The sequence below is a fragment of the Manis javanica genome, chromosome 7 (assembly GCF_040802235.1).
Source record: "Manis javanica isolate MJ-LG chromosome 7, MJ_LKY, whole genome shotgun sequence".
Classification (NCBI taxonomy): Eukaryota; Metazoa; Chordata; class Mammalia; order Pholidota; family Manidae; genus Manis; species Manis javanica.
Genome location: NC_133162.1, coordinates 43,282,947 through 43,307,908, shown reverse-complemented (window position 1 = coordinate 43,307,908; position 24,962 = coordinate 43,282,947). Strand labels below are relative to the sequence as shown.

At 36.9% G+C, this 24,962-nt stretch overlaps 1 protein-coding gene across 4 annotated transcripts in view; it reads left to right on the top strand.

The window, feature by feature from the left end:
* The first annotated feature begins 7,223 nt into the window (after positions 1–7,223).
* MCU (mitochondrial calcium uniporter) overlaps positions 7,224–24,962 on the top strand; it is a 245,977-nt gene continuing 228,238 nt past the window's right edge. The window contains exons 1-3 of one of the 4 annotated variants that reach the window (XM_036998966.2): positions 7,767–7,904; positions 22,606–22,719; positions 23,364–23,412. In XM_036998966.2, the coding sequence (XP_036854861.1) occupies positions 23,386–23,412 (27 nt within the window). In that variant the 5' untranslated portion in view covers positions 7,767–7,904; positions 22,606–22,719; positions 23,364–23,385. Of the gene's footprint in view, positions 7,905–22,605; positions 22,720–23,363; positions 23,413–24,962 lie in introns of all 4 variants that reach the window. The other 3 variants (XM_036998967.2, XM_073240882.1, XM_036998965.2) reach the window with 3 other exon arrangements.

Below are 24,962 nucleotides of genomic sequence, written 5' to 3'. Positions count from 1 at the left end.
TGCTCTTATTGTAGTACTTTAACAAACCTAAGAGTAGTGGACTACTTCAACAAACATAACAGTGGAGGTACTATAGCTTTATCTTTATTTTGAGAAGATAGGACTATGTATTTTATTCATGCATTTATTCATTCATTCCACAAATCTCTTTGAACATATGGTTATTGAGTATTATGTGTAAGGAACTATGCCAAGTATGCAAGTTTGCTGATTTCTGAAGTATTAGAACTCAGCTTGGGAACTTTACACAAAATTGTCATTGTAATAAAATAAGAATTTTCCAGAAGATTAAAACATTTCTTCAGGAACCCAGAATATTTTTGAAAACCACTTATAGCCACTAACTATCTGAGGTCAAAGCATATCAGTTACCTGAAAAAGTCCTCTGCAACTGTTAAAAATGCCTCCTAGATTTTATTGACTCATGTATTTATTCATTCATTCATTTACTCAAATCAAATATTGTTAAGTATGTATAATGGAAACTAATTTTTTAGATCTTCTGTTCTTCTGCATACTCATCTGGGTGGTATTGTTCACCCCGTGGCTTCCATTACCAGCTATCTATATTCTGATGGCTCTCATGTTTACTTCTATAACCCAGATGTGCTTCAAGAGTCTCAGATTCAAATAACCAACTGTCTGATGAATTTTATTACTTGTATGTCTCAAGGCACTTGATACACATTTTAAAAACTGAACTCATCATCTTCCCCCAACAAATCATTTCTTTCTGTGTTTCTTCCCCCAGTGGATGGCATTAGCATCCTCTCAGTTGCCCTAGTGAGACACCCATAAATCTGTCTTGATACTTTACTCTTCTTCATTCCTACCCCTTAATAGCCTATCAATGAGCAATTGAACCTCTGGTTGAACTTTTTAAATACAATTTTTCTCAAATTAATCTGTTTTTTCCCATGGCCAATATTATTAACCATACCACTGCCATTTCTTGCCGAGATTTCCTAATTTGTTTCCCTGCTTCAGTCTTTCTAGTCTCCAATCTATTACCTAATCTCTCTCATTTTTAAAATCCTTGAAGACTTACTTTTGTTCTTTGGTAAAGTCCAAATTCCTTAATATGGCTTGTAACATCATATATAGCCTGTTTCTGTCGCCTTGCTGATATCATATCTTACTACTTTCCTTCTGACATTTATTCCTATTACTTTGAGATCTCATCAAATATTACTCCTCAGAGATTACTGAGGTATTGGGTTTGATGTCTTCCTACAATTCTCTACTGCTTGCCTGATCTCATATCATTATATGGTAAGCTCTTTAAGGCCAGAGCCCCTCTTTTGTTAGCTATGGTAACTCAACCAACAAATTGCATTAGTTATTGAAATAATGAATGAATTTCTTGGAACTCAGGGATAACCATTACTGCAGTTACAGAAGTTATTTTTATTGAATTTAAGAAAAATTTTAGATCTTTCAATACAAGGAGATATCTGGGCACAATGTAGTTACAACTAACATACTTGGAATTTTGTATAAACCAAAGTCCATCTCTTCTGTTCAGATGCTTTTAGTGAGCTATTGTTTGTGATGAGCATGTGTTAAAAATTTATCCACGAAGATGGAATAAATACTGAGAATTACCATTCTAAAGGATACATTCTAGAGATGACTAACTAGGGTTTTACTTTTCAAAATTGGCCTACTTACTATTAAGCTATTTGTAAAATTTGTTTTAACAAGATTCATTCATTTCCCAGGTGCTATATCTGGGAGAAGGACCTATGTTGAAAAACAGGAAATTATTGTCTATGTTTATAATGTTTTAATCTTCCATAACACAAAATTTATGTGACAGCAGCAAATGTTGATTTTTTAAAGAATCAGCAAATCTTTACAGTCTTTCACAAATCCCCTTAAGTGATATATAGCATGATATATTCACAATAATGGAATTTCCAAATTAGCTCAGGATTCTGAGTTAGGACTTTTTCACATGCTATGCAGGATTTATAATCTAGTGATATGAAGGTGAAATTTTCCTCTTCTTTATAATAATCATGTTTTGATTGAATAGGTAATAGGTCTAATTGCTTCAGGGCCTTAAAGTAGTTGCATCTATAGATGCTATAAACCTTGCTTAAATTTTAACAAGTCTATTAAATGAGTTATTCCCTCTGATGCTGAATAAGTCAAAGTGTCCTGTTTCAGCCCTAATGTATACATCTTAACAAAGCATGGCTTGAAGAAAGTATGGCAATGTATTTTTACAATTCTCTGAGACTGAAATTTTTATATTCTAGGCATTGAAATAGAAACTATTCAAGTAGAATTGTACCCTACTACATATTGGCAACAAAAACTACAACTTCTTGTTTTCCTAGTAATGTTGTTGGATGAGGTGATTATTACCTTGTTAGTATGTTTTAAATTTATGTTATATTGATGCTCTTAAATAACTCAATGGATTTTTCAGTAGTTCTATTGAGTGATATATAAACTTTGGACTGCAAAGTTATGGGAAGAATTGATCCCATTTCAAGGTTAGGATGGATAAATGAGCATTTTACAAAGAGACATACATGATGCAGAAAATGTGAGTTTTGGAACATTTCTCCTAGCACATATTGCCTGGCACATAATAGGTATTCAATATATTTTTCTTGACTGAGTGAGTGAATGAATAAATAAGTCATATTCATCCAGTCTTGTCTCCCAGTTTTATTCCAACTCTCAATTAATAGTAATTAGTTTCTGAGTCTCCACTCAAATTTTAGATAATTTTGCTCCCAAGTTTTGGCAGCTAAAATGGCTTTTAAAGTGCCTAATTAAGGATTTTTTTGTTAATTATTATTATCTCTGAATAATTTCCTTCCCATTTTCACTCTTTTAAGCTCTCTTTAAGAGAGCTTTGTTTTCCAAGTCTCATGCTGCTTTTTATTCCTTAGGCTAGTTTTTATTAAATGAAAGAGAACAAAGCCTTTTCTCTCTGCCTTTTAATAAATGTGACCCCTTCTGTCATTCTTTCCTTGGTCCTTTCCAAATCAGTAGTGGTTGCCATAAGTGACGGCTGAAGACAAGATGCCAAGTGCAATGGCTAAATTTAAAGAGCAGCATTCACACCTGTTGTTCACTGGCAATGATCAGTTTCACGCCCACAGTTTCCTCCATCCTCTGCCTCCCACTAAGTGCACCCCATAGCCCAGATTCTTTATGTGTTCACATATTAATAAGTACTGATGGAGATTATAAGCATTATATAGAAATGGAGAAGGAAATAGCATTTGACACCAAATTAGTTTAGTTTTGGAGCAACTGAAATTTGGGCAACACCAAAGATAATATAAAGATATATCTGATCTTGAAGTAGGTAGACTAACGTGGCTAGGTATCTGATGAGGTTTTGAAGACAATTAATGGACTATCTGACTCCCCTCTTCCACCACCAAGTTTTTTTAGGCTTGCCATATTATGTTAAATAATTTTGGCTATCAGCATTGGAGGGTCCTATAAATGTAAATGTGGTATAAAAGAGGCAATCCAAGAAGTACTTGTCATCATCTGAAGAGTTAGCTTAAATTAATTTGCCAGATTTGCAACTCTAACCTGGAAGAGTTCTAAAAAAAAAAGATAATTATGTAGGTAATTATGATACAAAATACATGTAGAAGGTGAGAGAAAGGAAATTTGGCCCAGCCAACCAGATTAATCTAATCAAATAGGTCTGATAATCAAGGGGTGTGGCTGACCTCATTGTCAGGTCAGCTCACATCAAATACCAAAGTGCTATGATAGAAAGTCGAACAAATTGTGAGAGTTCAATTTTACCTGGGCATGAACTCTCAGAGGAGGCCAAGCTGGTCTTCAAAAGAGTAGAACCGGTGGCTTACAGGGACACTAGGAGCAAAGAGTTGGAGTTTGGAAGGTTGGGGCATATTCAGGGTCCGGGTATTAAAAACGTGGAGAGTACTAAAAGAGGGGAGTACGATACTTATGTGGAGTTTTGTTATAATTTAGCCTTGTTAGAGAAAGTTCTTAAGATTTCTTGGCACTTTTGAATATGCTGGAATGGATGCTGTTGGGTTCCATAAGAATGTGTGCTGAATTCCTGTGCACTTAGGAGGTGTGGTTTGAGTGTAAAGTTTAGTGTCCTGCCTTTTTTAATCACTTCAGATAGAGGCAGATTTCCTGGCTCCAAAGGTCTAGTAAATAGGAAAGGCCATTGTAGGCCACAGCCAATCCAACACAAGAAAATCAGCGTTAAAGTTTGTGTCAGCCTCTCAGATCCTGAGAAACACGAACAAACAGCCCTATTTGAACATGCCCTGCCCTTCTCAACTCAATGTTGTCCCAGTGTTCGGCTCTTGATGGAAAAAAATTTGTAGATTGGATGTTCCTGATATAAAAGAATGTTAAATTATAGGATTACTGAGTTACAAAATGAACATGGAGTCATTCATCCTTTGGAGGCCAAGGCATGAGACTCCTGTCACACAAAAATTTTAAAAGGGAGTATTTAAATATATCTATGTAAATTAAGTATGCAAAGTATGTGAATGATCCAGTGCGAGGTTGCTGTCTATATCAGAGTAAGGGGGATAGGTGATTTGGGGAAAGAAAAGGTGAGAAAAAAATAAGGAAGGAAAAAAATCTGTGTGCGTGTTTAATGAAGTGAGACTAGATATAGATACGAATAGGAAAATACATGTGGTGAGACTTAAGAGTAGTTGAACCCTTCTTACCCACACTGACTAGAAGTTTTTCTGATTCGGAGAAGCTGATAGAAAAAGGGCATAAGAGATCACAGAAACTAGGAAGTTGTGGGGAAATGAGTGACAGTAATGGAGTGACGACTGCTGATGGGTAGGCATAAGAAATGGGAATAAAGACATCTGAAAAAGTAGTGAAGCCAAAACAAATCTAAGTTGTGGTTCATGATAAATATTTGAAGGCCAAACTTTCCTCTTGCTCTCCTTCATATACTTTTTTCTGATCTTTAAGAATTGCTGATCTCACTTGAATAATAATTCACATTATCAGTGAACCATGAAACACAGCCCCCATACCTCTAAGCAGATCATCCCTTTCAGGGTTTCTTGCCCATGTCAATGAACTGTGCGTCACCTACCCTGGCTATTCTGGAATGCTTAGGCAAATACTCCACTGAGTTGAGTCATATTTGGGAGCTGACTTCAGTGTACATTTTAGTAGGGAACCTAGTTAGGGTTTCATGCTCCAGAAAATCTGTTCTGATTAGTTTTAGCTTAAAAAAAGATCAACCTGTTTTAGGGATTGGCACAAAAAACAATTCTGCAGCTATGTAGGTTTCAGTGACCATGTTTTCACAATGGTAAAAATATCACGCAAGTAAGAAAAAAGTTAAACCATTCAAAAGGGTAGTAAGCCCTTAACACTTCTCAGAATTAACATATTTTCTTTTTATTCTTCCTATCTAAATTATATATATGTAACTTAAAAAGATCATCTCTACTTTATTATTACTTTTATAAATATATACATGGATAATTCATTTAAAAAATGGTTGCATAATATTCTGTTATAGGATTAGTCTCTAATTTATTTAACTAATTTCCTAATGGAAGACATTTAGGTTTTCTTCAACTTTTGACTCTCAAAAGTTATGATGTTTTTAAGTTTTTTTCCAGTAACTTTGCCATCCTTTACAAATATAATATCTCTAGAGTGATTAGCACAGTTCTGGGATAGCAGGAAATCAATGAATATCCATTGCCTTTTCCTTCAAGTATAATTTTTTTTGTAAGGTATGAGGATGACTCTCTTGAGCTATCTATACTTTGTCCACATGGGGCCTGGCCAACCAGCTGATGTGGGATTATGTCCCTAGCAGCTGTGAAAAACATTTTCTCTGTGAGGAAATATTTGACATTTGTTTAAATTAATTTCCAGCCCTGGATTATTAGGACTAATTTTAGTCAGTGGATCCTCAAATTACATGGCCTTCTTGTGGTGTATCAGTGGTTTCATGTTGGTAAATAAAAGATGACACATTTTGGTAAATAGATAAGAAGGGGAAGCTTTTGCTAACCCCTCCACTTTCAGGTTTATGCAGTTAAAAAAAACCCTATTCATTCTGGTTCTTTGCAAATGCACAGAACTAAATCTCAGTACTGCAGGATGTATGTCTACTTTGTCATACTTGGAAAAATAAGGGAAAGGCATTCCAGTAGAAATTCTCAAAGTATAAGATGAATAGGGAGGGCACAATCCTGATTCATAGTAGCCTTATTTGGCGAAGGCACAGAATAAAACCAAAGTTAAAATCCATGATAATCTTAGTAAGAAGATGTGAAGGGACAAGAGAAAAGGAGGAAATGGTATGGCATGAGTAAAAACATAAAATGTATATAGAATAAAAATAGATGGGTAGAAGATGATTGTAAGTGAAGTTGCTCTAGAAATGTCACAGATTTCCAACTAAGGGGATTACTGTGTGCAGCTGTTGAATGGGGGGCTCATCTCATTCCTGAGGTCTCAGATTCCACTGTTGGGCAATAAATACCTTTTGGGTGAGTGGTATCATAGTCTCACAGGGAGAAGCCAATCATTTTATTCTACCGGGGTGGGTGGAAGGATTAAAGAAACCAAAAGCTCTATTTCGTTATTTAGTTATTCTTGGCCAAAAAAGCACTATGTCAGCCCAACTTTAAAGAATATTATGAGAAAAAGTGATACAATGAAATTGTCTGACTGTGTGTTGGTTTTAACTTTATCACCTAAGGCTACACTACAAAGATGTTTTCAAAATTTAGAATACTATTATTTGTTTACCAAATTGTTTTCCTGCTCCAGATTCTAAAACAAGATGTGAGAACTAACCAGCTCATAAAAATAAAAAGGACAATTCTCTTCTAAGAAATTCAGGAACCCCAAATCTCCTTTCTTTCAGTCTTTAAAGAGCTCTCATTAGAAGCTTCTTTGTGTGGAAAGAAGTATTTTTTCAAGAGAAAGCGATCAAGAGTTATTCTACAGTGTATTATAATGGCTAGTTTAGCTAAATTATGAAAATTCATTAAAATAACCTTTAAATGACTTTTATTACATTACAGATATATTCTGTTTCTATAGTTTAATAAATGCACACAAGGTCAAAGATGTGAAGAAAATAGTGTTGCTTCTGGAGAGAGTAAGGCTGTTAGGATAAAGATACTGTAAAAATGAATTGAGATTTTGAAATGTACATAGGTCTGTTAATTCACTCTGATGGCATGTACTCATTCTGGGACCTTGATATCATCATTCTACCCCTCCTATGCTATGCTACATATCACAGTCATTAGATCACCCCATGATGTGGAGTTAATTTCAGCATATCCAAATACCTTCAGTTATGAATGATAATTCTGGGCGTGTCGTCGAGAGTTACAGCATACCGAGTTAATGATTATTAATTTGGTGTCTATTTTGTCAACTTGAAAAACTCACGAAGTACAACGCTTAGCACAAATAGCTCTCCTTGGTGAACATTAGCCGAATCGAATATACTGTTTGTATTGCTGCTATTGTGAGGGGCTCGGGTGCAAATTACCCGTTCCCTAGAATTTGCCCGTAATTGAGTATGTCCCACAATAGGTAACTCTGGCAGTGACAGGCAGCCTGAAGTGTGGTTCTCCCGCCTGTCGATTGGACCTTGCAGGAAGCTCCGCCTCACCAACTCAGTCCAGGGCGGCAGTTGGTCCGGCGCTGGTGAGTGGCGGGTCTTAGCTCCGCCCCGGCCGTCCACTGCACCGCCCTGGGTCGGCGCTGTTTCCAGTTGAGAGATGGCGGCCGCCGCAGGTAGACCGCTCCTGCTGCTCCTTTCCTCCCGGGGCGGCGGCGGGGGCGCCGGCGGCTGCGGAGCGCTGACTGCCGGCTGCTTCCCGGGACTGGGCGTCAGCCGCCACAGACAGCAGCACCATCGGACGGTGAGCGAGCGCGCTCGGCGGCTCCGGGGAGGGCGGGGCGGCGCCGGCGTGTGGGAGTCGCCGCCGGCAGGCCGCCGGGGCAGCGGGCGAGTTCCCTCAACTCGCGGCCGCTCCCGAGGTTGCTGGGCACCGAGGAGCCGCCGTGCCCTTCAGGCGCCTGCGGCGACGACCAGGAAGAGAAGGAGGGCGGAGGAAGCGGAGGGGAGGAGGAGGGGCGACGGTGGGGATGTTCCCGCAGGACCGGGGACACCCGGGCGGGAAGGGACGGGACTAGAACCTTTCACGAGGCGCCCCCAATCTTGGTCCCTCCTTCCTTTTTGAACTGCTCTGCCTCATTGCTCCCGAGCCGGGCCCCGTGCAAATTGTCACCTTTCCTTCTTCCTTAAGGCGACTTGGGCTGTACTGAGTTGCCGCGGCTGCCCTGTGTGTGTGTCAGGAGAGTGGCCGTGCCATGCTTTTGGGAGCTGCCCCCAGAAAGCAACCCAGGACGCCAGCGGGGCCGCCCCCTCGCCCTCTCTCCGCCCTCTGGGAACGGGCAAGAAGGAGAATCAAACTTTATCCCTCTGTGATTTGTGCGTGTGGCAGGGGCACCACCAGCTCCCTTGGAGGGATGCTGCATTGCTTCAGGAGGGAGCTCCATCGCCTCAGGTCCCTAAGGTCTTTGGCGGTCCTTTTGGAGGGCTGGTTTATAAGCTTGTTCACTCGTGTCTGAAGAAGGAAGGGTGGGCAGCAAGCAGAGGGGAAGCAAATGCAAGTTTTCCTAGGGGCAGGGATTTGGTGGTTGTATTAACCAGGTATTGCTGGATTTCATTGGCTGGCAAGGACTGAGAGGTTCTATTTAAACATCCTTGAGGTGTGCGTGTTTGTGATTGTGATTTCTTTTTTTCAATTTCAACAGATCAACTTGGCATGGAGTTCTTGACCTAACAAGTCAGCAGGTTCTCTTCCTTTGGACTTTCTAGACCCATATGTGTTGGTCTCTGGCCAACTCTGAGAGTGACTGCAGGTTTTATTTCCTAGGGCTAAGTTGTGGAATGTGATAAGGAGAGAAAAAGGAGAGAATCACTGCAGACAGCCTGATAGAAGAAACTAGTACTTTCAACCCTCAATAAATACATCCACCAGTCTTAACAAATACCTGCACCAGTCGTGTTCTGATCACATAGCTATTGCGAGGAAACTGAGCTGCAGGTTTTCAGAGAGGATACCCAAGTACGGAAGACAGAATAAAATTATTGTCTATGAAAAGAACTAAGTCTCCGTAAATGCATGGTGGTATTATTATCAGTCACAGGTATGGTCCCTATCCTCATTCTTGTAAGAAAATTGTGAGTACTTCTTCATATTTGGCATACTGACATACTGCTTTGCTGAAGCTTTTGGTGAGAGCCGAGCTCTTCCACAGTTCAGTTTAGATTTGCATGTTTCATGCCCTCCAGTTACGTTTTTTGTTTACCTCAAAACATAAGGCGACCCCAAAATCTGATTACATTCCTTTCTCCCTCAAACTATTTAAAGACTTCCTAAGTTGTCTGATTCTCTGTATCTTGATAATACATCTTTTGACTTTGCAAGGTGTGTTTGGACTGTTTGGGTGTGGTATGCATTTAGCATTTTTAAATTTGTGCCTTGTATATTTTCCACCATGTGAATCTGTCAGGCTGTGAGTGTCTTCCTTGTGTGGGTACTTCATGAAAGTGTTCTTCTGTGCTATTCTGGGCTGGGTAATAGTGATATGCTGAATTTGTAACTGAAAGCACAATTAAAATGAGGTGTTATTTATGAAGGGCAGGAGTGTTATCATGGGATGGTGACTTTTAAATGAACTTAGAATTGTAAGATTTTGAAAAAATTGTACCTGGTTATTTAAAACACATAAACAAGTTTTTTCTTTACAACTGTTCTGAAGCCATCATATATACGATTGTCTCCATCTGTTATTCTATGATTCCTCACAAGACTCCATTTGAAAAGTACCTCTTAGGGATTTGTTTAACACTTGACATTTTATGCCTGAAATTGAGTCCCAGAAAGGGGGCAGACTTGGCCAGGATTACACAGCTACTGTGCAACAATTTAAGGTCTCCCACCCACCCCAGGTAGTCTGACCCCTTTATTTGTGTTCTTTTAATTATAAAGTACTATTGCTTCTTCATATCTTTCTCTTTCCTTATAAAATTAACTATTACTTATCAAAACCCCATAAATGGGAATTCTCCTATAAGTAGATTTTTTTTTTTTTGAGGCACATGTATTAATCATATACAGGAGCAACTTGTTCATATAAAGGTCCTTGAGATCCAGAGGGGCATAACCAGTTATAGTGCTGGTTAATTTTTTGATTGAGAGACATGTTTTTTGAAATCCATCTTTTCCAAGTTTGGAGAATAAATCCAAAGCAGTATAGTTCAGCTAGTTGGTAAATGTGGTTGCAAAGTTATAAAACATAACCCTCAACCCCCTGACCCCACTAAAACATTATTTAATTGAGTAAAGAGGAGTAAAGGTGTAGGGGCTTATTCAGTATTTTAACACAATCTAGTGTAATTTTTCCTATGTGAAGAGCCTGTTACTGCTCTCCAGCTTTTGACCATAACCAAGACTAATAGAAAATGTTTGTTGCATGACTTTCTGTGTGATTAGTGAAGATGGCTGTTATTTTCAAGCATGATTTCTTTGAGTGGGAACTGCCTTTCATTGTGAGCTGTGTAATTTCTTAGCTAAATCAACTGTCTCATTTGTAATTATGACAGCCTGACTGTTGGCATTTCCTGGGGGTCAACGGCTATATTGAATTACTAAATCTCTTACTTAAGTCTGTCAGTGTACTGTTAAAGATTGTGGCTGTCTCTCTTTACATATTGTAGTTCTTTGGCAGTGATATCATTTCAGTTTAAACTGACAGTTTTAACAGAGGTTACGTTATTTGACACAGATGCAAGTCCCAATACTTTAATTGGGTTGGTTCCTCGTGGTCTGGCCCATTTTTATTTGCCAGATCACACCAGCACAAATACTCCACTGTTCTTAAGCCAGTGTCCCATATATCCATACTAAATGTGTATGCAGTTCTTGTAGCTGAATGCAGTCTTTTAGTCTGTTTCAGAGTAGAAGCTGTGACCTGTGGCTCCTCTTTGAGTCTAACACCCTTACTTTACTGAGACCTAATGGGGACTGAGGAAGTGTCTTGTTAGGTTATGTTTGTGGTTAATAACATCTGGGATTAAAATTCTTTTAAATGGAGATAGATTCAAGAGAAGTCCTAGTCTAAATCTTAATTTCTGTGATTCCTAGCTTTTAATACTTTTCCATTACTCTGTCTTTTCTGCATTCTGATAGGATTTATTATTTTCAGGACATAATTTTGACATGGACTTGTCTTGTTCTCTAAATGTTTCGTTTGTGGGTACCTATCTTACTGGGGAGATAAGGCAAAGATTGTATATCTTATTACAGTTTTGTCTCATGGATCCAGCACAGTGCTAGGTACATAGGTGACTCAGACAAGCATTAATCAAATATGCAACCTTTTGTCTGCTTGCCAGTGAAAAGCTATGCTCTCTTCTCCCCCCTGGTTTGACTTGTTTAATGGTCTGTTGCTTAGGTAGCCACCCAGGGGTAATTGCTTTAAGTTTGGTATTGCTGCTGTTCTTTGATTGTATATTTTATTTCCTTATAGTGAACTGACACAGAAAGTTGGTACCACTGGATTAGCTCTACAGAGGTACTTGCTTTCTGTCCAAAGCCAACAAAAGCATGATAAATACCTAGATTATTAAACATATATGTTAGAATCAGATTCTAGATTTGTTGTTTTAGTCTACTATAGTATTAAGATTTTGAGGATTCTGGATAAATATGTTAGACTTGTTTTAAGGGAGCAATTAGCCTTTTACTTATCTTAAAATTTTGCTTATTTTGAACCCCATAAAATATTTGAATGAGTATATTGGATTTATTCAAAAAATTCTGATTATTTGAAGTTTTCTAAATCCCAGGGGCCTCGACTATGCTGTATGGAATTCTAATCCAAGAGGAAATCTAAGTAGAAAATGCAGCATCAAAAATGGTGTATATCCAAGACAACAAATTGAATGTGAATTAGTTTTGGTTTGGGGGCTGCTTCATGTTTGAAGTTGAAATCAATGGTCACGATATTCTATATTCTGCAGTAGTACTTCTTTATAACATTATCTGAATAACTGCTGAGATGTTGCTTTTATTTCTTTTTATATTCTAGCTTTCTACCCCAGTGGCTTTTCTTAAAAATTACTGCTTGTTTCCCTGTGATTAAGGACAAGATTACCTTTTAAGATCTCAATATAACTGCTCAATAGGGGAATCCTCTATACTTTATTTGACTTACTCATGGATATATTACCATACCATGGCTCATGGATATATTAGAATTAATGGAATAACATGTTACTTGGAAAACTAAGATGTTATCATGGAAGACATGTACTTAAAAGAATCCTAGAATTCAGAGCTTGGAAAGACATTAGGTTAGGGAAATAAGAGTGTAGAAGGGTGGAATGGCTTTTTCCTTAGTTTCCCAGCAAGTAACTACATCTATTGGTTCTCCCATTCAGTTATTTTCCTATTACACAATTCTGTTTTTGATTTTCAAAAGAAATTAGGCTGAAACCAGTTTTTAAAAGTGAATTGGGGTTAAATTCTTCTAGTAAGTACCAAAACTCAAACTCATTTTTGAATAATTACTCCCTGATTTAGATCAAGCTTGGTGACACTTGTTAAAAAAACTGTCCTTTGAAAAAAAAAAGTACACACTTCCAATTGTAAAATAAATAAGTAACCGGGATGTAATGTATAGTATAAGGAATATAGTCAAAATATTGTAACAACTTGATATGGTGATAGCTGGTACCTAGAATTATCATGTATATAAATGTTAAATCACTGTGTTGTACACCTGAAACTAATGTAATACTGTGTGTCAACTACCCTTCAATAAAAACAAAAAACAAACAAAAAAAACCTGTCCTTTGGGGTTGAACACAGAAACAATTAATTTACTTATTTCACTGCACTTTGTTAAATGCTTGCAGTGAGACAGCCTGTGTAGAAATGAAAGTTGTGTTCAAGCTGTCATTTTAACAAGTTTAGTGAATTATTGAACCATAAACTGTGTGTGTGTACAGGCTTGAATCTTTCATATTGATAAAAATATTACTTGGTTAATAACCAACTGGGTCCAGTAGCATACTAAAACAATTTTTTCTAATGCAGTCCTTGAATAATTGGATAATATGACATTGCATTTTGACATCTCTCTTAAAAATAAGAACCCTTTCTAAAGGTTCTTTAGAATATTAATAGTATTTATTCCAGGAGAATGGGGCATTTACTTTTTGTGCTTTGTTACTAACGTTTTCAGTTTTTACCTATTTTTTTCTTACTGTTCATTGTCCACTTTATTGTTTGAGGGAATACTTGTAATAATTACCAGGAAATTGCTGTGGAGCCTATTATTGCTGTGGAGCCTATTAGGTGTATGAGTCTGTCTTAAACTGTACTGCCTCATGGATTACAATATCCTTTAACTTCTTTTTTGCCTTCTAAGACAGGCCTACTTTGTACTTCTTATCTGTAGTAGGTGTTGTTATAAGATGTTAAGAGTATTAATGTCTGCTTTAAACTGAAGAGAAAGGAAATCCAACTGATAATTTGTCTAATAACAGGAGAGCAACCTGAACCTTGAACTACCTGACCTGTATAAATAGAGGAGTAAATACAGAAGAAAGCATCTAAGATCTGAGGGCATTGTTACCTCATTTAATTCTCACTATAACCCTATGAGAGGTATTATTACCTGAATTTATAGTTGAGGAAATTAAGGATGAGGCAGGCTCACTTTTTCTTAAGTGTCATAAACTGTCTTAATGCTAGGGATGCAAAGACAGACTAGAGAGATGTTTTGGAGCTGAGATTTAAGTCTAGGTCTGGCTAGAATTAAAGCTGTACCATGTTGAGTGTCATTATGGGTCCTTCTTCCCTTTCATCTTGTGCTCCTTTAGCTATGTTTCTTTCTCAAGCATCTACTGAAGTTTTCTTCCACAAGATCTTACCATCCGTCACACAGACTATGTTTCTTAAATCTCATTCTCCACTCTCCCCTCCAGGTATTAGCTGATAAGGGTCTCAGGTAGTGCTTCTTAGGGATCTTTGTAATTTAATTTAGGATTCTGTAAGTCTCTCCCAGTAGACCTGGTAATTATTGATCATTGCTTCTATATCAGACACCTGTATAACGTTGTCTAGGTATGCTACAACAGCTCTACCCCCTTTCACAAATGAGAAAACAAAAACCTAGAAAGGTTAGCAACCTGGAGTCATTTAGAAACATCCAACTGAGATGCTGTGCTGTGAAAGAGAGATGCCTCTGAGGAGGTCCTAAGAGTTCATAATCTGGCCAGGAGATAGCAAGAAAAAGGACTATAACTGGCTTTTCTTTTCAGGTTCAGAGAACATTTAGATCTACCTGAGAGAGTTGGGGAAGGCTTCACAGGGGAGGCCTCTCTTAAGCTGAATATGAGGAAATATAATTTGTGGGAAAGAAGAAAGGTGTACAGTCCACATTCCAGGCAGCAGCAGGAGCTGATATGACAGTATGAGGGATAAGATGTTTTTGAGAAACAACTAGTATTTTGTTACAATTGGAGTATGGGCAAAAATAGCTAGGGATTAGGTCCGATAGTAGTAGTGATACCAATAATAATTAATATTTATCAAGTGCACGATGTGCCAAGCACTTTACATAGATAATCTCACTTAATTCTTGTGACTGTATATTAATATATACTGTTATTATTCCTATTTTAAAGGTAGTAAACTGCTTGTTTCTTAATCACTCTGGTATGATGAGGAAATCAGATTGTGAAGGAGTTGAAATTTTATTATATAGGTCACTGTTTTTTTTTAAACCCAGCTGACAGTGAAATACATTTTATATCATGACCAAGCATGTGCATATGTGTATAAAATTCATGAATCAATATTTTCTTATTATATATGAGGCATACATGGTTTCTATTCTGTTAAAAAAACACTGGTTGGGACCCACTTAAATTAATTCTATAATTTAAGTAGCAGTTTGGAAAACTGCTAGTCAATACATGAACATCTGAAGAGTTTCAAGTAGAGGAATCACATGATCAGGTTTGTGCTTTCAGGTGGGTCACACTGGCAGCAGTGTGACGTCCGGATCAGAGAGGATGGGACCAGAAAGGCAGGGACCAGAAAGGCAGAGCCCAGCAAGTGGCATCTTATAGACCAGGCAAAAGGATGCCTGAACTAGGTCAGTAGCATTGGAGTAGAGAAGAGGGAATAGAGAGAAGGGAGGTTTAGGAAATAGAACTTACAGAACTTGGTGATTGGATGTGGACTATCATTCAGTTAGTATTAGGTAGAAAGGCAATTCATTTTAAGGTCTGTCTATTACTCAGCTACTGAAATTTTATTTCTTGACTCTTTGTTTCTTTTTATAGTCATGTTGAATATGCTGCTTTGTTATCTTTTATGTGCCTCTCCTTTTCTATACAAAAATATTCTGACCTGGTTTAATTATTTTAAAATGATTAAAAAATTTATGTATCAAATTAGATGTCTACTGAAATATCAAGAACATCCTAATATTCCTGCATCCCATACCTATCCCATACTATCAGAATCCAGAAAATTTGTGCAACAGTGTGGAAAAGCTTCCATAGCATGATGAGCACTTAGCAAATCTTTGTTGAAAGAGTGTGTTCTGTGTATTATACTTTTCTAAAGCAGAAACTCTTAATATTATGTTCATTAATTAGAGGAATATTTTTTTTTTTTGAGAGGGCATCTCTCATATTTATTGATCAAATGGCTGTTAACAACAATAAAACTCTGGATAGGGGACTCAATGCTCAATGCACAATCATTAATCCACCCAAGCCTAATTCTCGTCAGTTAGAGGAATACTTTTGAGTAATTTTTTTTTGAATTGGTTTCTTTAACTTTCCATTTTTGTAATGTTTGACTCCCTTTAGGGAATATTGACCATTCCATATATGATGGTCTTATCTTTAAAAAACACAAAACAAAAACTAGCCATTCCTAAGTATGAGATATTTTCTTGGTAACATTTTAGCAACTTTCCTTTCCACATTAGATATGTAGATTTGTGAGATTCCTACTGCTTCTCCCATCCTAGTTTCTCAAGAGAATTATAAAAATAAAAATACATAATTGAGAACAAAAATTGTTTGGTGTGATTCTCTAGCATTTTAACTTACTATGTACCTTACTGGATTGTTTTATTTAGAAAGCACATAGTCTGTGGTCTTCTAGATATTACAATACATAGGTAAGTATCTTATGTATTTGATAACTATGACAATTTTTTAGAGACCTTATGATATCTTATTTACCAGAAGAGATTGTATTTGCAGTTTAGTTGGTGAGCCTTTTGACATCCCTTGGGAGCAAGGAATTGCTATGCCATCCTAGAATATTTTTATTAGTTTTCTGAGGGAGTTAAATAAATGAAGAGATGGGAGTAGTAAGATTGTGTGTGTGTGAGCGTGTGTCTGTGTTTCCCAGTCACCAAAATAAAAGCAACTGAAGAGGATTAGGTGCCATGTGGTATATAATAGCATTAGGAGCCTGGGTTCTGTTCCTTTCTCTTCCATTAATTTGCTATTTACCTTGGGTAAGTGACTTAACCTCTTTGGTCTTAATATTTTTGTCAATTAAATAAGGATGCTTGATTAGGTGAGGCTAAAGGGCTTCTTTAATTCTAAGATATATATAATTTTTATATAACACTTCATAAGTAGTATTTATATTATTTCATTGGGCAGCTTATGTAAAATCATAAACCCGAGTATATTGCTTATTCTCACAAAGGTCAAAGACTTGAAGTGAAGTAAAATAGCTTTCCAGTTCCTTTGTAGGACAGTTTGCATAATTACTTCTGACAACTTGATGAACAATTTACCCTGCTTTCCTCTTACAGTTCATTATGCCTTTGGTCCCATCTTTCTCTTCTGTCTTTTCCAATCCACACCGCTGAGGGAGTGAAAGAAGTGGTGAAGATGTGGTGGGGAATCCAGAGAATTGGAGAGATGGGGGAAGGGAAAAAGCAGTTAATGGTGAAACATTGAGGTAATATGGGACTGTACTAAAAGTTGTTAATTCTGACTTATAGCTTGGTGACCTGAAACAGAAAATGTTTCTGTTCTCCTTTGTAATTACACTACAGGAATCCTGAGTGTGAAAAACTTAAAAAGTGATTAGTTGCTCATAGTAGTCTATTCTCCCAAACTGTGAGATGAGCCTAATACAGTGTCAGGAATGTGAATATTCAGTGTTGGATAAATGAGTCAGTGAGTTAAAATGTACTAGAGACCATTTCTAAATCCTTCAGTCTTGTGGGTAATACAGCTGTAGGTCATTTTATTCTCCTGGTCTAGATACTACAGTGATGAGAATCATAGAAATAAATATAAGGGGGAATTACTTTTTGATTCAGACAGCAGTTAATAATTTTAAAAGAGTTCACAGATTGTACTGAAACAAGTAGGACTATGTAGAATGCTAAGTAAAATAGCTCTGGAAAAAGATTGTAGTGCTTACGTGTTACAAGTAATTTAAGAAATTGACACAGTGCATCTACCTGGCAAGTATTTGGAGTGAGTAGGTAAGAAGAGGAAAGGGTGAAGGACTGGTCACTGCCAAAGAGAGAAAGGAACTATTTGAAAGTGGTGCTGCCAACTCTAGATTCCCTGCATATTTCCAGAGATGACAGATTTTTGGAGGTGTTTTTTTGGGGGCACTAATCTTATGTATTTCCATTCTGCCCCCACTAGACCGCCATAATTCTGCTAACAGCCATGAAGCAGGTCTCTGGCAAGTGTGATAAAAACCTATTTTTCATTTTAAAACAGAGTGTAGATGTCAGAATACTTTAAGGAAGTATTTAAAGATAGATTGAGTGGAGTAGTAGTAGTAATAAAAACCTGATGAGAAGATTGAACATTTTTGATTTGCTTTAGATGGAGTAACATCTCTTTTGTAAACAAATACCAGTTTATGCCAGTCTCTTGTCAGTTTCTCTCTTACCCCTCTTTCCCTGATCTTTGTGTGTTGGTGCCAGAAGCTGCTGACTAGACTGGGAAAATGAGTTTTCTGATCATAAAGAGGTAGTAGTGATTTTTTTTGTTTTTATTTTTGAGGAATCCCAAGGGTATATTCTGTGTGAATGCATGTATGCATGTTAGTAATTGGCAATTGGCATTTGTTTCTTCACTTTGTTCTTGTTTTAACCCCAAAGAAAATGAATTTTTTTTTCATTTCTAGCTCAGCCTTCAAAACAAAATGTTTTCTAAGCACAGTTGAGACAGTAAGACAGAATTTTAATATATTACAGAATTTTGGAATATTCATTTATTAAATGGAGAATTGAACTCCAGTCAGTACTTTCTTTAATCTTTCTATCTTACTCTGCACTGGCGTTTGATTCAGAATGAAATAAAATTCCTAGCTTGGTCAGCTGTCACAAAGTTGGGTGAGCTTTAAATGTATAGTGGATTTCTTTTTAGTGATTGCTAGAGCCTTTATCAGTTCAAGAGGGAAAATGAAAGAGAACTATGATAGATTTCTTGCCTAAAATGAGTATTCTTGGTGAGATTAAAAGTAGAGGCAATCTGAGGCCTAGAGTTTGGATCCGAGGGTCACATCACAGCTAGCATAGAAAGTTGCAGCGCTACTGGAATAAAAGAGAGAAGATAACTACTGATGAGCAGACTCTCAAAGAGCTCACTAGGAAATGCCATTCTATCACCAGAGGGTTTTTTTTTTGCCCAGGGGAAGAGCAGAGTGCTCCATAAGGAAATTACATTCAGTCAAACATACCAAAGAAAAAGTCTCTTCTTTTTAAATTATGAAGTGTATCATTTGTGTCTATAAAAACAAGTAGAATAATGTATTTCCTTTAGCTTTAGAAATTAAACACAATTGCTGCCCTCAGTATCCTTCTTCAGTCCTATTTCCAAACCTCTCTCCAAAAAGTAACATTCTCTCCAGTGAGTGTTTGCCATTCCCATGCATGTTTTTATCCTTTTACTAAATAGAGCCATTGATTGATCTATATATTTGTGAATCTTGTAAGCATATTTTAAACCTTACTGAGAAGATTTTACACTGTATATACTTATGTAATTTGTTCTTTTTGCTTAATACTTTAAAAATATTTATGTAGTTGATACATGTGGTTGTGCTTCATTTATTTTTAGCCTCTGTGGTGTTTCATTTTCTAGAATACATATTTAACTGTTCTCTTGTTAAATGAAAGGCTTTTTAGCTGAATATCTTGGGGGAACAGAAAATAATATAATTATGTCATTTTTAAAGTTAGACTAGAAATGTTGTTTTGACTTTAAAAAAAGCCATTTTCCTTTTTTGGTGTGGGTGTCCTCATTTGTCATATTCCTGGGAAAACCTTTGCACTTTCCTAGAGAAGGGGGACGAAGAGTAAAGTTTCATTACACAGATGAGCATGTCTGGTGCAAAATGCAGAACAGCATATGCATTAATACAGCGAGCTCAGGAAGGATTGAGCTGCTGCTGTGAAAGCTAGGTTTACTGTGTTAAAATCCTCAGATTTTTCCTGTGCAGAGTGCACTTGTTGGCATTTCATTTCTTTTCCATGTGTTTGGAATAAATTGCATTTTGGGATTGTCTGCTTTTTATTTTTTAATTGAAGTATCATTGATACACAATCTTACATTGGTTTCAAATATACAAGGCAGTGGCTCAACAGTTAGCCATATTATTATTTTTTTGTTTTTGTTTTTTATTAAGGTATCATTGATATACAGTCTTACATAGGTTGCACATTAGCCGCATGTGGTTACTACATTGCCCCCATTATCAGGTCCCCACCACATACCCCATTACAGTCACTGTCCATCAGCATAGTAAGATGCCATAGAGTCACTACTTGTTTTCTCTGTGCTATACTAACTTCCCCTGTGCACCCCCTATATTATGTGTGCTGATCATAATGCCCCTTAATCCCCTTCTCCCTCCCTTCCCACCCAGACTTCCCAACTCTTTTCCCTTTGGTAACTGCTAGTCCATTCTTGGTTTCTGTGAGTCTGCTGCTGTTTTGTTTCAGCTTTGTAGTTATACTCCACAGATGAGTGAAATCATCTGGTACATGTCTTTCTCTGCCTGGCTTAGTTTACTGAGCATAATACCCTCTAGCCATCCATGTTGTTGCAAGTGGTAGGATTTGTTTTCTTCTTAGGGCTAAATAATATTCCTTTGTGTATATGTACCAGTTACCCATACTAAATCCTCACCCCCTCTAGTGTGGTTACTATCTATCAACATAGAAGGACGTTACAGAATCATTGACTATATTCTCCATGCTGTCCCTGTGACCAGCTTATGTTGTGATTGCAAATTATTGTGCCCCTTTATCCCCCTCACTCTCTCCCACCACCCACCCCATCCCTTCCCCCTTGGTAACCACTAGTCACTTCTCCTGTCTGCTTTATTTTTGTAAAGGGATATGTGTCTTACATGGTAAAAAGACTGTTCTTGAATTGTGTCATGGTTTTATGGAGCAAAGGAAAAACATGTAGGAATGGGGGGAGGTACTTATTTTTGAGGCAGTTGGTGCAAAATAAATAATTTGTTTTAATAATAAACCTTTTGTCAATGTTCATTCTTACTTTGTAATTATTGTTTTTAAATGGCAATCTCTGATAAATATTTTCTTCTTCCTAATTTCATTTAGTTGTCTTTTATTTGCAACATCTTTCACAATGGTTTGAACAGTTTTACAGAATACACAATACAGAGCTTCATTCAGGTTGTCCCTCCAACTGATTTGTTGTAGTGCATTAACCAGAAATGCTGATGTAGCAAGGGAAACACTAATAATTGGGATGCTTTCCAGGGATTGTAGCTAAGGCAAGGCAAACACAAGCCAAAATTTAAGAAGAAAATGTTAGTTAGGCACCTAAGATGTAGTCTGGCCAGATATGCTATTAACAGTGAATATTTCTAATTAAATTAATTGAGACCTGGCAATTTGAATTACCAGACTTTCTGTTAAAAAGGTGACCCAACTTTAAGCATATTAGAATTTAGGGATAAGCATAAAAATAGTCTTCAGGTTAAACTTATTTAAGATGAAAACTTTACATTATCTTTGCTCTTTCTTATTGGATAGATTCCAGTGCCTCAAGTATGATTAAACTCCACTGCTTGTTTGTTTTCCAATGTGGTTCTGAAGGAAAGGGTGCTGAATGAATCTGCAACTAAAGAAAAAGTTTTTGGTTTTTTGTTTTGGCAGGCATAATTAAATAGAAGAAGGAGAGAAGGTATTGCTAATTCAGAGTGACTTGTTTTCTCAATATTAGTTTTTCTTACATGTCACACAGGTGTTTTTTTCTCAAATTATTTTACCCATGACTAGAGTAGGTATGTGTAGTGGTATGTAAACAGGCTTTAAATCTTTGTTGTTGTTGTTTTGGAATGATCTCTGATTAAATTTACCAACAGTCAAGCATTTTGAAACAGAACTCTTTCTTTTCCTTTTTTTTTAATGGAAGTATCATTGATATACAATCTTATATTGGTTTTAAATATATAAGACAGTGGTTCAGCAGTTACTCATATTATTAAATCCTCACCCCAACTCATTGCTGTACCACCATCCCTGTGACCAACTTATATTATGATTGAGAACTTTTCCCCTCCACCATTTTAACTACCAGTATTTCTCAGTGTCTTTGAGTCGTCTGCTATTTTGTTCATTTGTTTTGTTTTGTTTTGTTTTAGATTGATATTTGTCTTTCTCCACCTGGCTTATTTCACTTAGCATAATACCCTTCAGGTCCATCCATGTTGTTGAAAATAGTAGGATTTCTTTCTTTTTTACAGTTGAATAATATTGCATTGTGTATATGTACCACATCTTTATCCATTCATCTATTGATGGACGCTTAGGTTGCTTCCATATTGTGGCTATTGTAAACAATGCCATGATAAACATAGGGGTACATATATCTTTTTGAATCAGAACTCTTAAACCAGAGAGTTGTATGGCTAGGCAAATGAATTGGAATTTTTTTTTAGTGTACCAAAAATACCTAAGTTTTGTAAATTTGTTTCTGAAATAGTGTAAGTTCCTGAGTGAACCTGGATAGCCTGAAACTTCTATTGCCAGGGTCCCCTTAAGTTTTTAAAAATGCGTCCTTTTTCTTCATTGTTACTAAGGTTCTATCTGTTTTTTAAATGCTGGAAGCATGGAGATGGGATGAAAAAATTTACCCTTCTTTAAAACTATTTCTAAAAGTATTGGTTTATGAGTTGCTTCAGATGCTCTGTTTTTTATCTGTCTGAGCTTACCTTGTGGTTTTCAAAGATTCAACATTTTCTTTCTAAAAAATGTGTATGTTTGAGTTTCTCATAACCAACCTGGATTTATTTTAGGTTATAACTCATATTTCTTTACAAATGCCCACTTTTCCCAAGGATCATTTATAATAACTAGCAGCTGAGAATGACCATAACAAGATCTTTTCAGACTTTCTTCTATTTTTTTGGCATCATATGCTGAGGTACCCATGTCAGCAGGCTCAGCAGGGCCATTTACCTTTGACACTGACTTCACTTTTTTCTATTCTTTTAGGTCTTTCACTATCCTACAGTGGTTGGCAAGATATCGTTTTCCACCTCACTCTCCATGTACCATTGTCAGTGACATCTTAGCTGCTAGAGTGTGGAGCTGGCCTTTGGGAGTCAAGTAAGTGCCTTTTTTACTATTTCGCATGGTTTTTGCTGACTGCAAAGCCATGTAGAGGAATTCTTAAGATTAGTTTTTAAAAGGCACTTGCTTGATCCTTGTGGGCTGGCTCTTGGCTCCAGCCTGCTATTGAACACCTGGTAGCTAACATGGGGCTGAATTTAGTGAGGTAACTTACTGTCATAGAATGGATGTTTTTACTAGGATAGAACCTAAGGGATTTAAATCTGATCTTGACCTGATTAGACCATTTATATTGATGAGCAGCCCCTGTCCCATCCCAGAATGAATTAAAACTTCTGTGTTAGCTCAAATAGTTATCCTGGCCTCCTGAAAATTTACCAGGTTATGGATGACCAAGGGTCTGCTGGTTTAAACCAATAGGGTTTCATGGAAACAGAAGAGCTCTCCCAGGAAAGCCAATGACCTTGACATTTATCTGTATTAATTTAGCTTAATATTTGGAAGAAGTGATGGTCAGTGTTGATGAGGTTTGGGTTTTCTGTATTTATCAACTAAAGTTGCTAAAACCTGGTATTTTACTTTTGCAGGTAACCTTGTAAATTTTGCCTATATAAATTAACACATTCCCTGTTATGTCATAACAACCATATAAGGGAGAGTGTTTTCCTGCTCTGTCTTAGGTATTGGTGATGTGACCTGTTTATGCAGGGGAATCTTGAACATTCTCAGGTATGTGAAGATCATGATTCGTAAGCATTTTCTTCCTGCAAACAAAATAGTTTATTTCAGTGTGAACCCATGATGGGTTTCACAAAATCAGTCTTGCCAGTTGATTTTCTTGCCCCTGATACTATAGAACAGGGATTGGCAAACTACAGCTGAGACTGCTGCTTGTTTTGCAAATAAAGTTTTATTGGAACACAGACCCATTCATATACATATCGTCTATGGCTGCTTTTGCACTATAACAACAGAGCTCTGACAGAGACCAAATGACCCAGAAAGCCTAAAATATCTGGCTCTTTAAGAATAGGTTTGCCAGTTCCTAGTCTAGAGGAACCAAACTTTAAGCTGTATTTAGATATAAACTTGCTAGAACCACTGTTGAATTCAAATAAGCTCCTGAAAAGAAAGCCAAGATGTGTGTCATAATGCTGACCAGCAAGTAAATAGTTGCAATGCATATAGTGTTGGGATTACTAATGCAAAGTTAATGAAATGGAAAGCTATGATGACTATCCAGCTTTTTATTGTCACTCATTATATCCCTCCCCATCGTGACCGCAATAGGTATAAACATTCAGTGGCAGGATAATTATTTTTCTTTCTAGACACTCTAAAGGTTTTATAGAATAGATAACAGTAAAAGATTTAACTAGGATATCTGGCATAGCCAAGAAGTGATACCCTAAGGAACTCTTGACTTATAGAATGAATATTAGAGTTAAAATGGACTTGAGCTGTTTGGGGAATTGTTCAAGGATCATGGAACAGATTAGTGGTAGAACTGAAACTAGAAGTTAGGTCTCTTGCCTTCTTGCCCAGGATTCCTTCCACTAGGTCTCATATCATGTTAGGGCTACTTGTTTTCCCTACCAGGTAGCTGTAAAGCACAGTCTTTTTCCTTTATTCCCCCTGAAGTAAAGCAAAGACTCAAAAGATTTAAACCACAAAAATATGGTTTATTGGAGAATTGGCCTTACTTGGAGTTTGGATGCTTTTATTTTATTGTTTGAAGATAACTGGGAGATTGTGTTTTAATGAATCCTTAAGTACGTATAGTGTGTACTCAGAAAAGGTAGGTTAGTGTAGGGGAGGCACAGGGAAGGCAGTATAGCACAGAGAAGACAAGTAGTGACTCTATAGCATCTTACTACGCTGGTGGACAGTGACTGCAATGGGGTATGTGGGGGCACTTGATAATATGGGTGAATGTAGTAACCACAATGTCGCTCATGTGAAACCAGCATAAGATTGTATATCAGTTATAACTAATAATAATAAAAAAAGTTAGATTAGTTGGAATAAAAAGGTAACTCTGAGCCCTGTTCATAATTTTATAGCTAGAAGCAAAATCAAAGCCAGCAGAGATGGAATGCTTCCCTTATATATCTGTGTGTCTAAGTCCATAGGAAGAAAGAGTGTATGTGTATATGTGTATGTATATATATATATATGTGTGTGCATAGGTGTGTAACAGCTCTTAAAGTACATTTGGACTGCATTCTGAGAGGAGTTTTAGCAGGTGTGTTACAATCTGCAAGTTAGGTTGTAGAGTT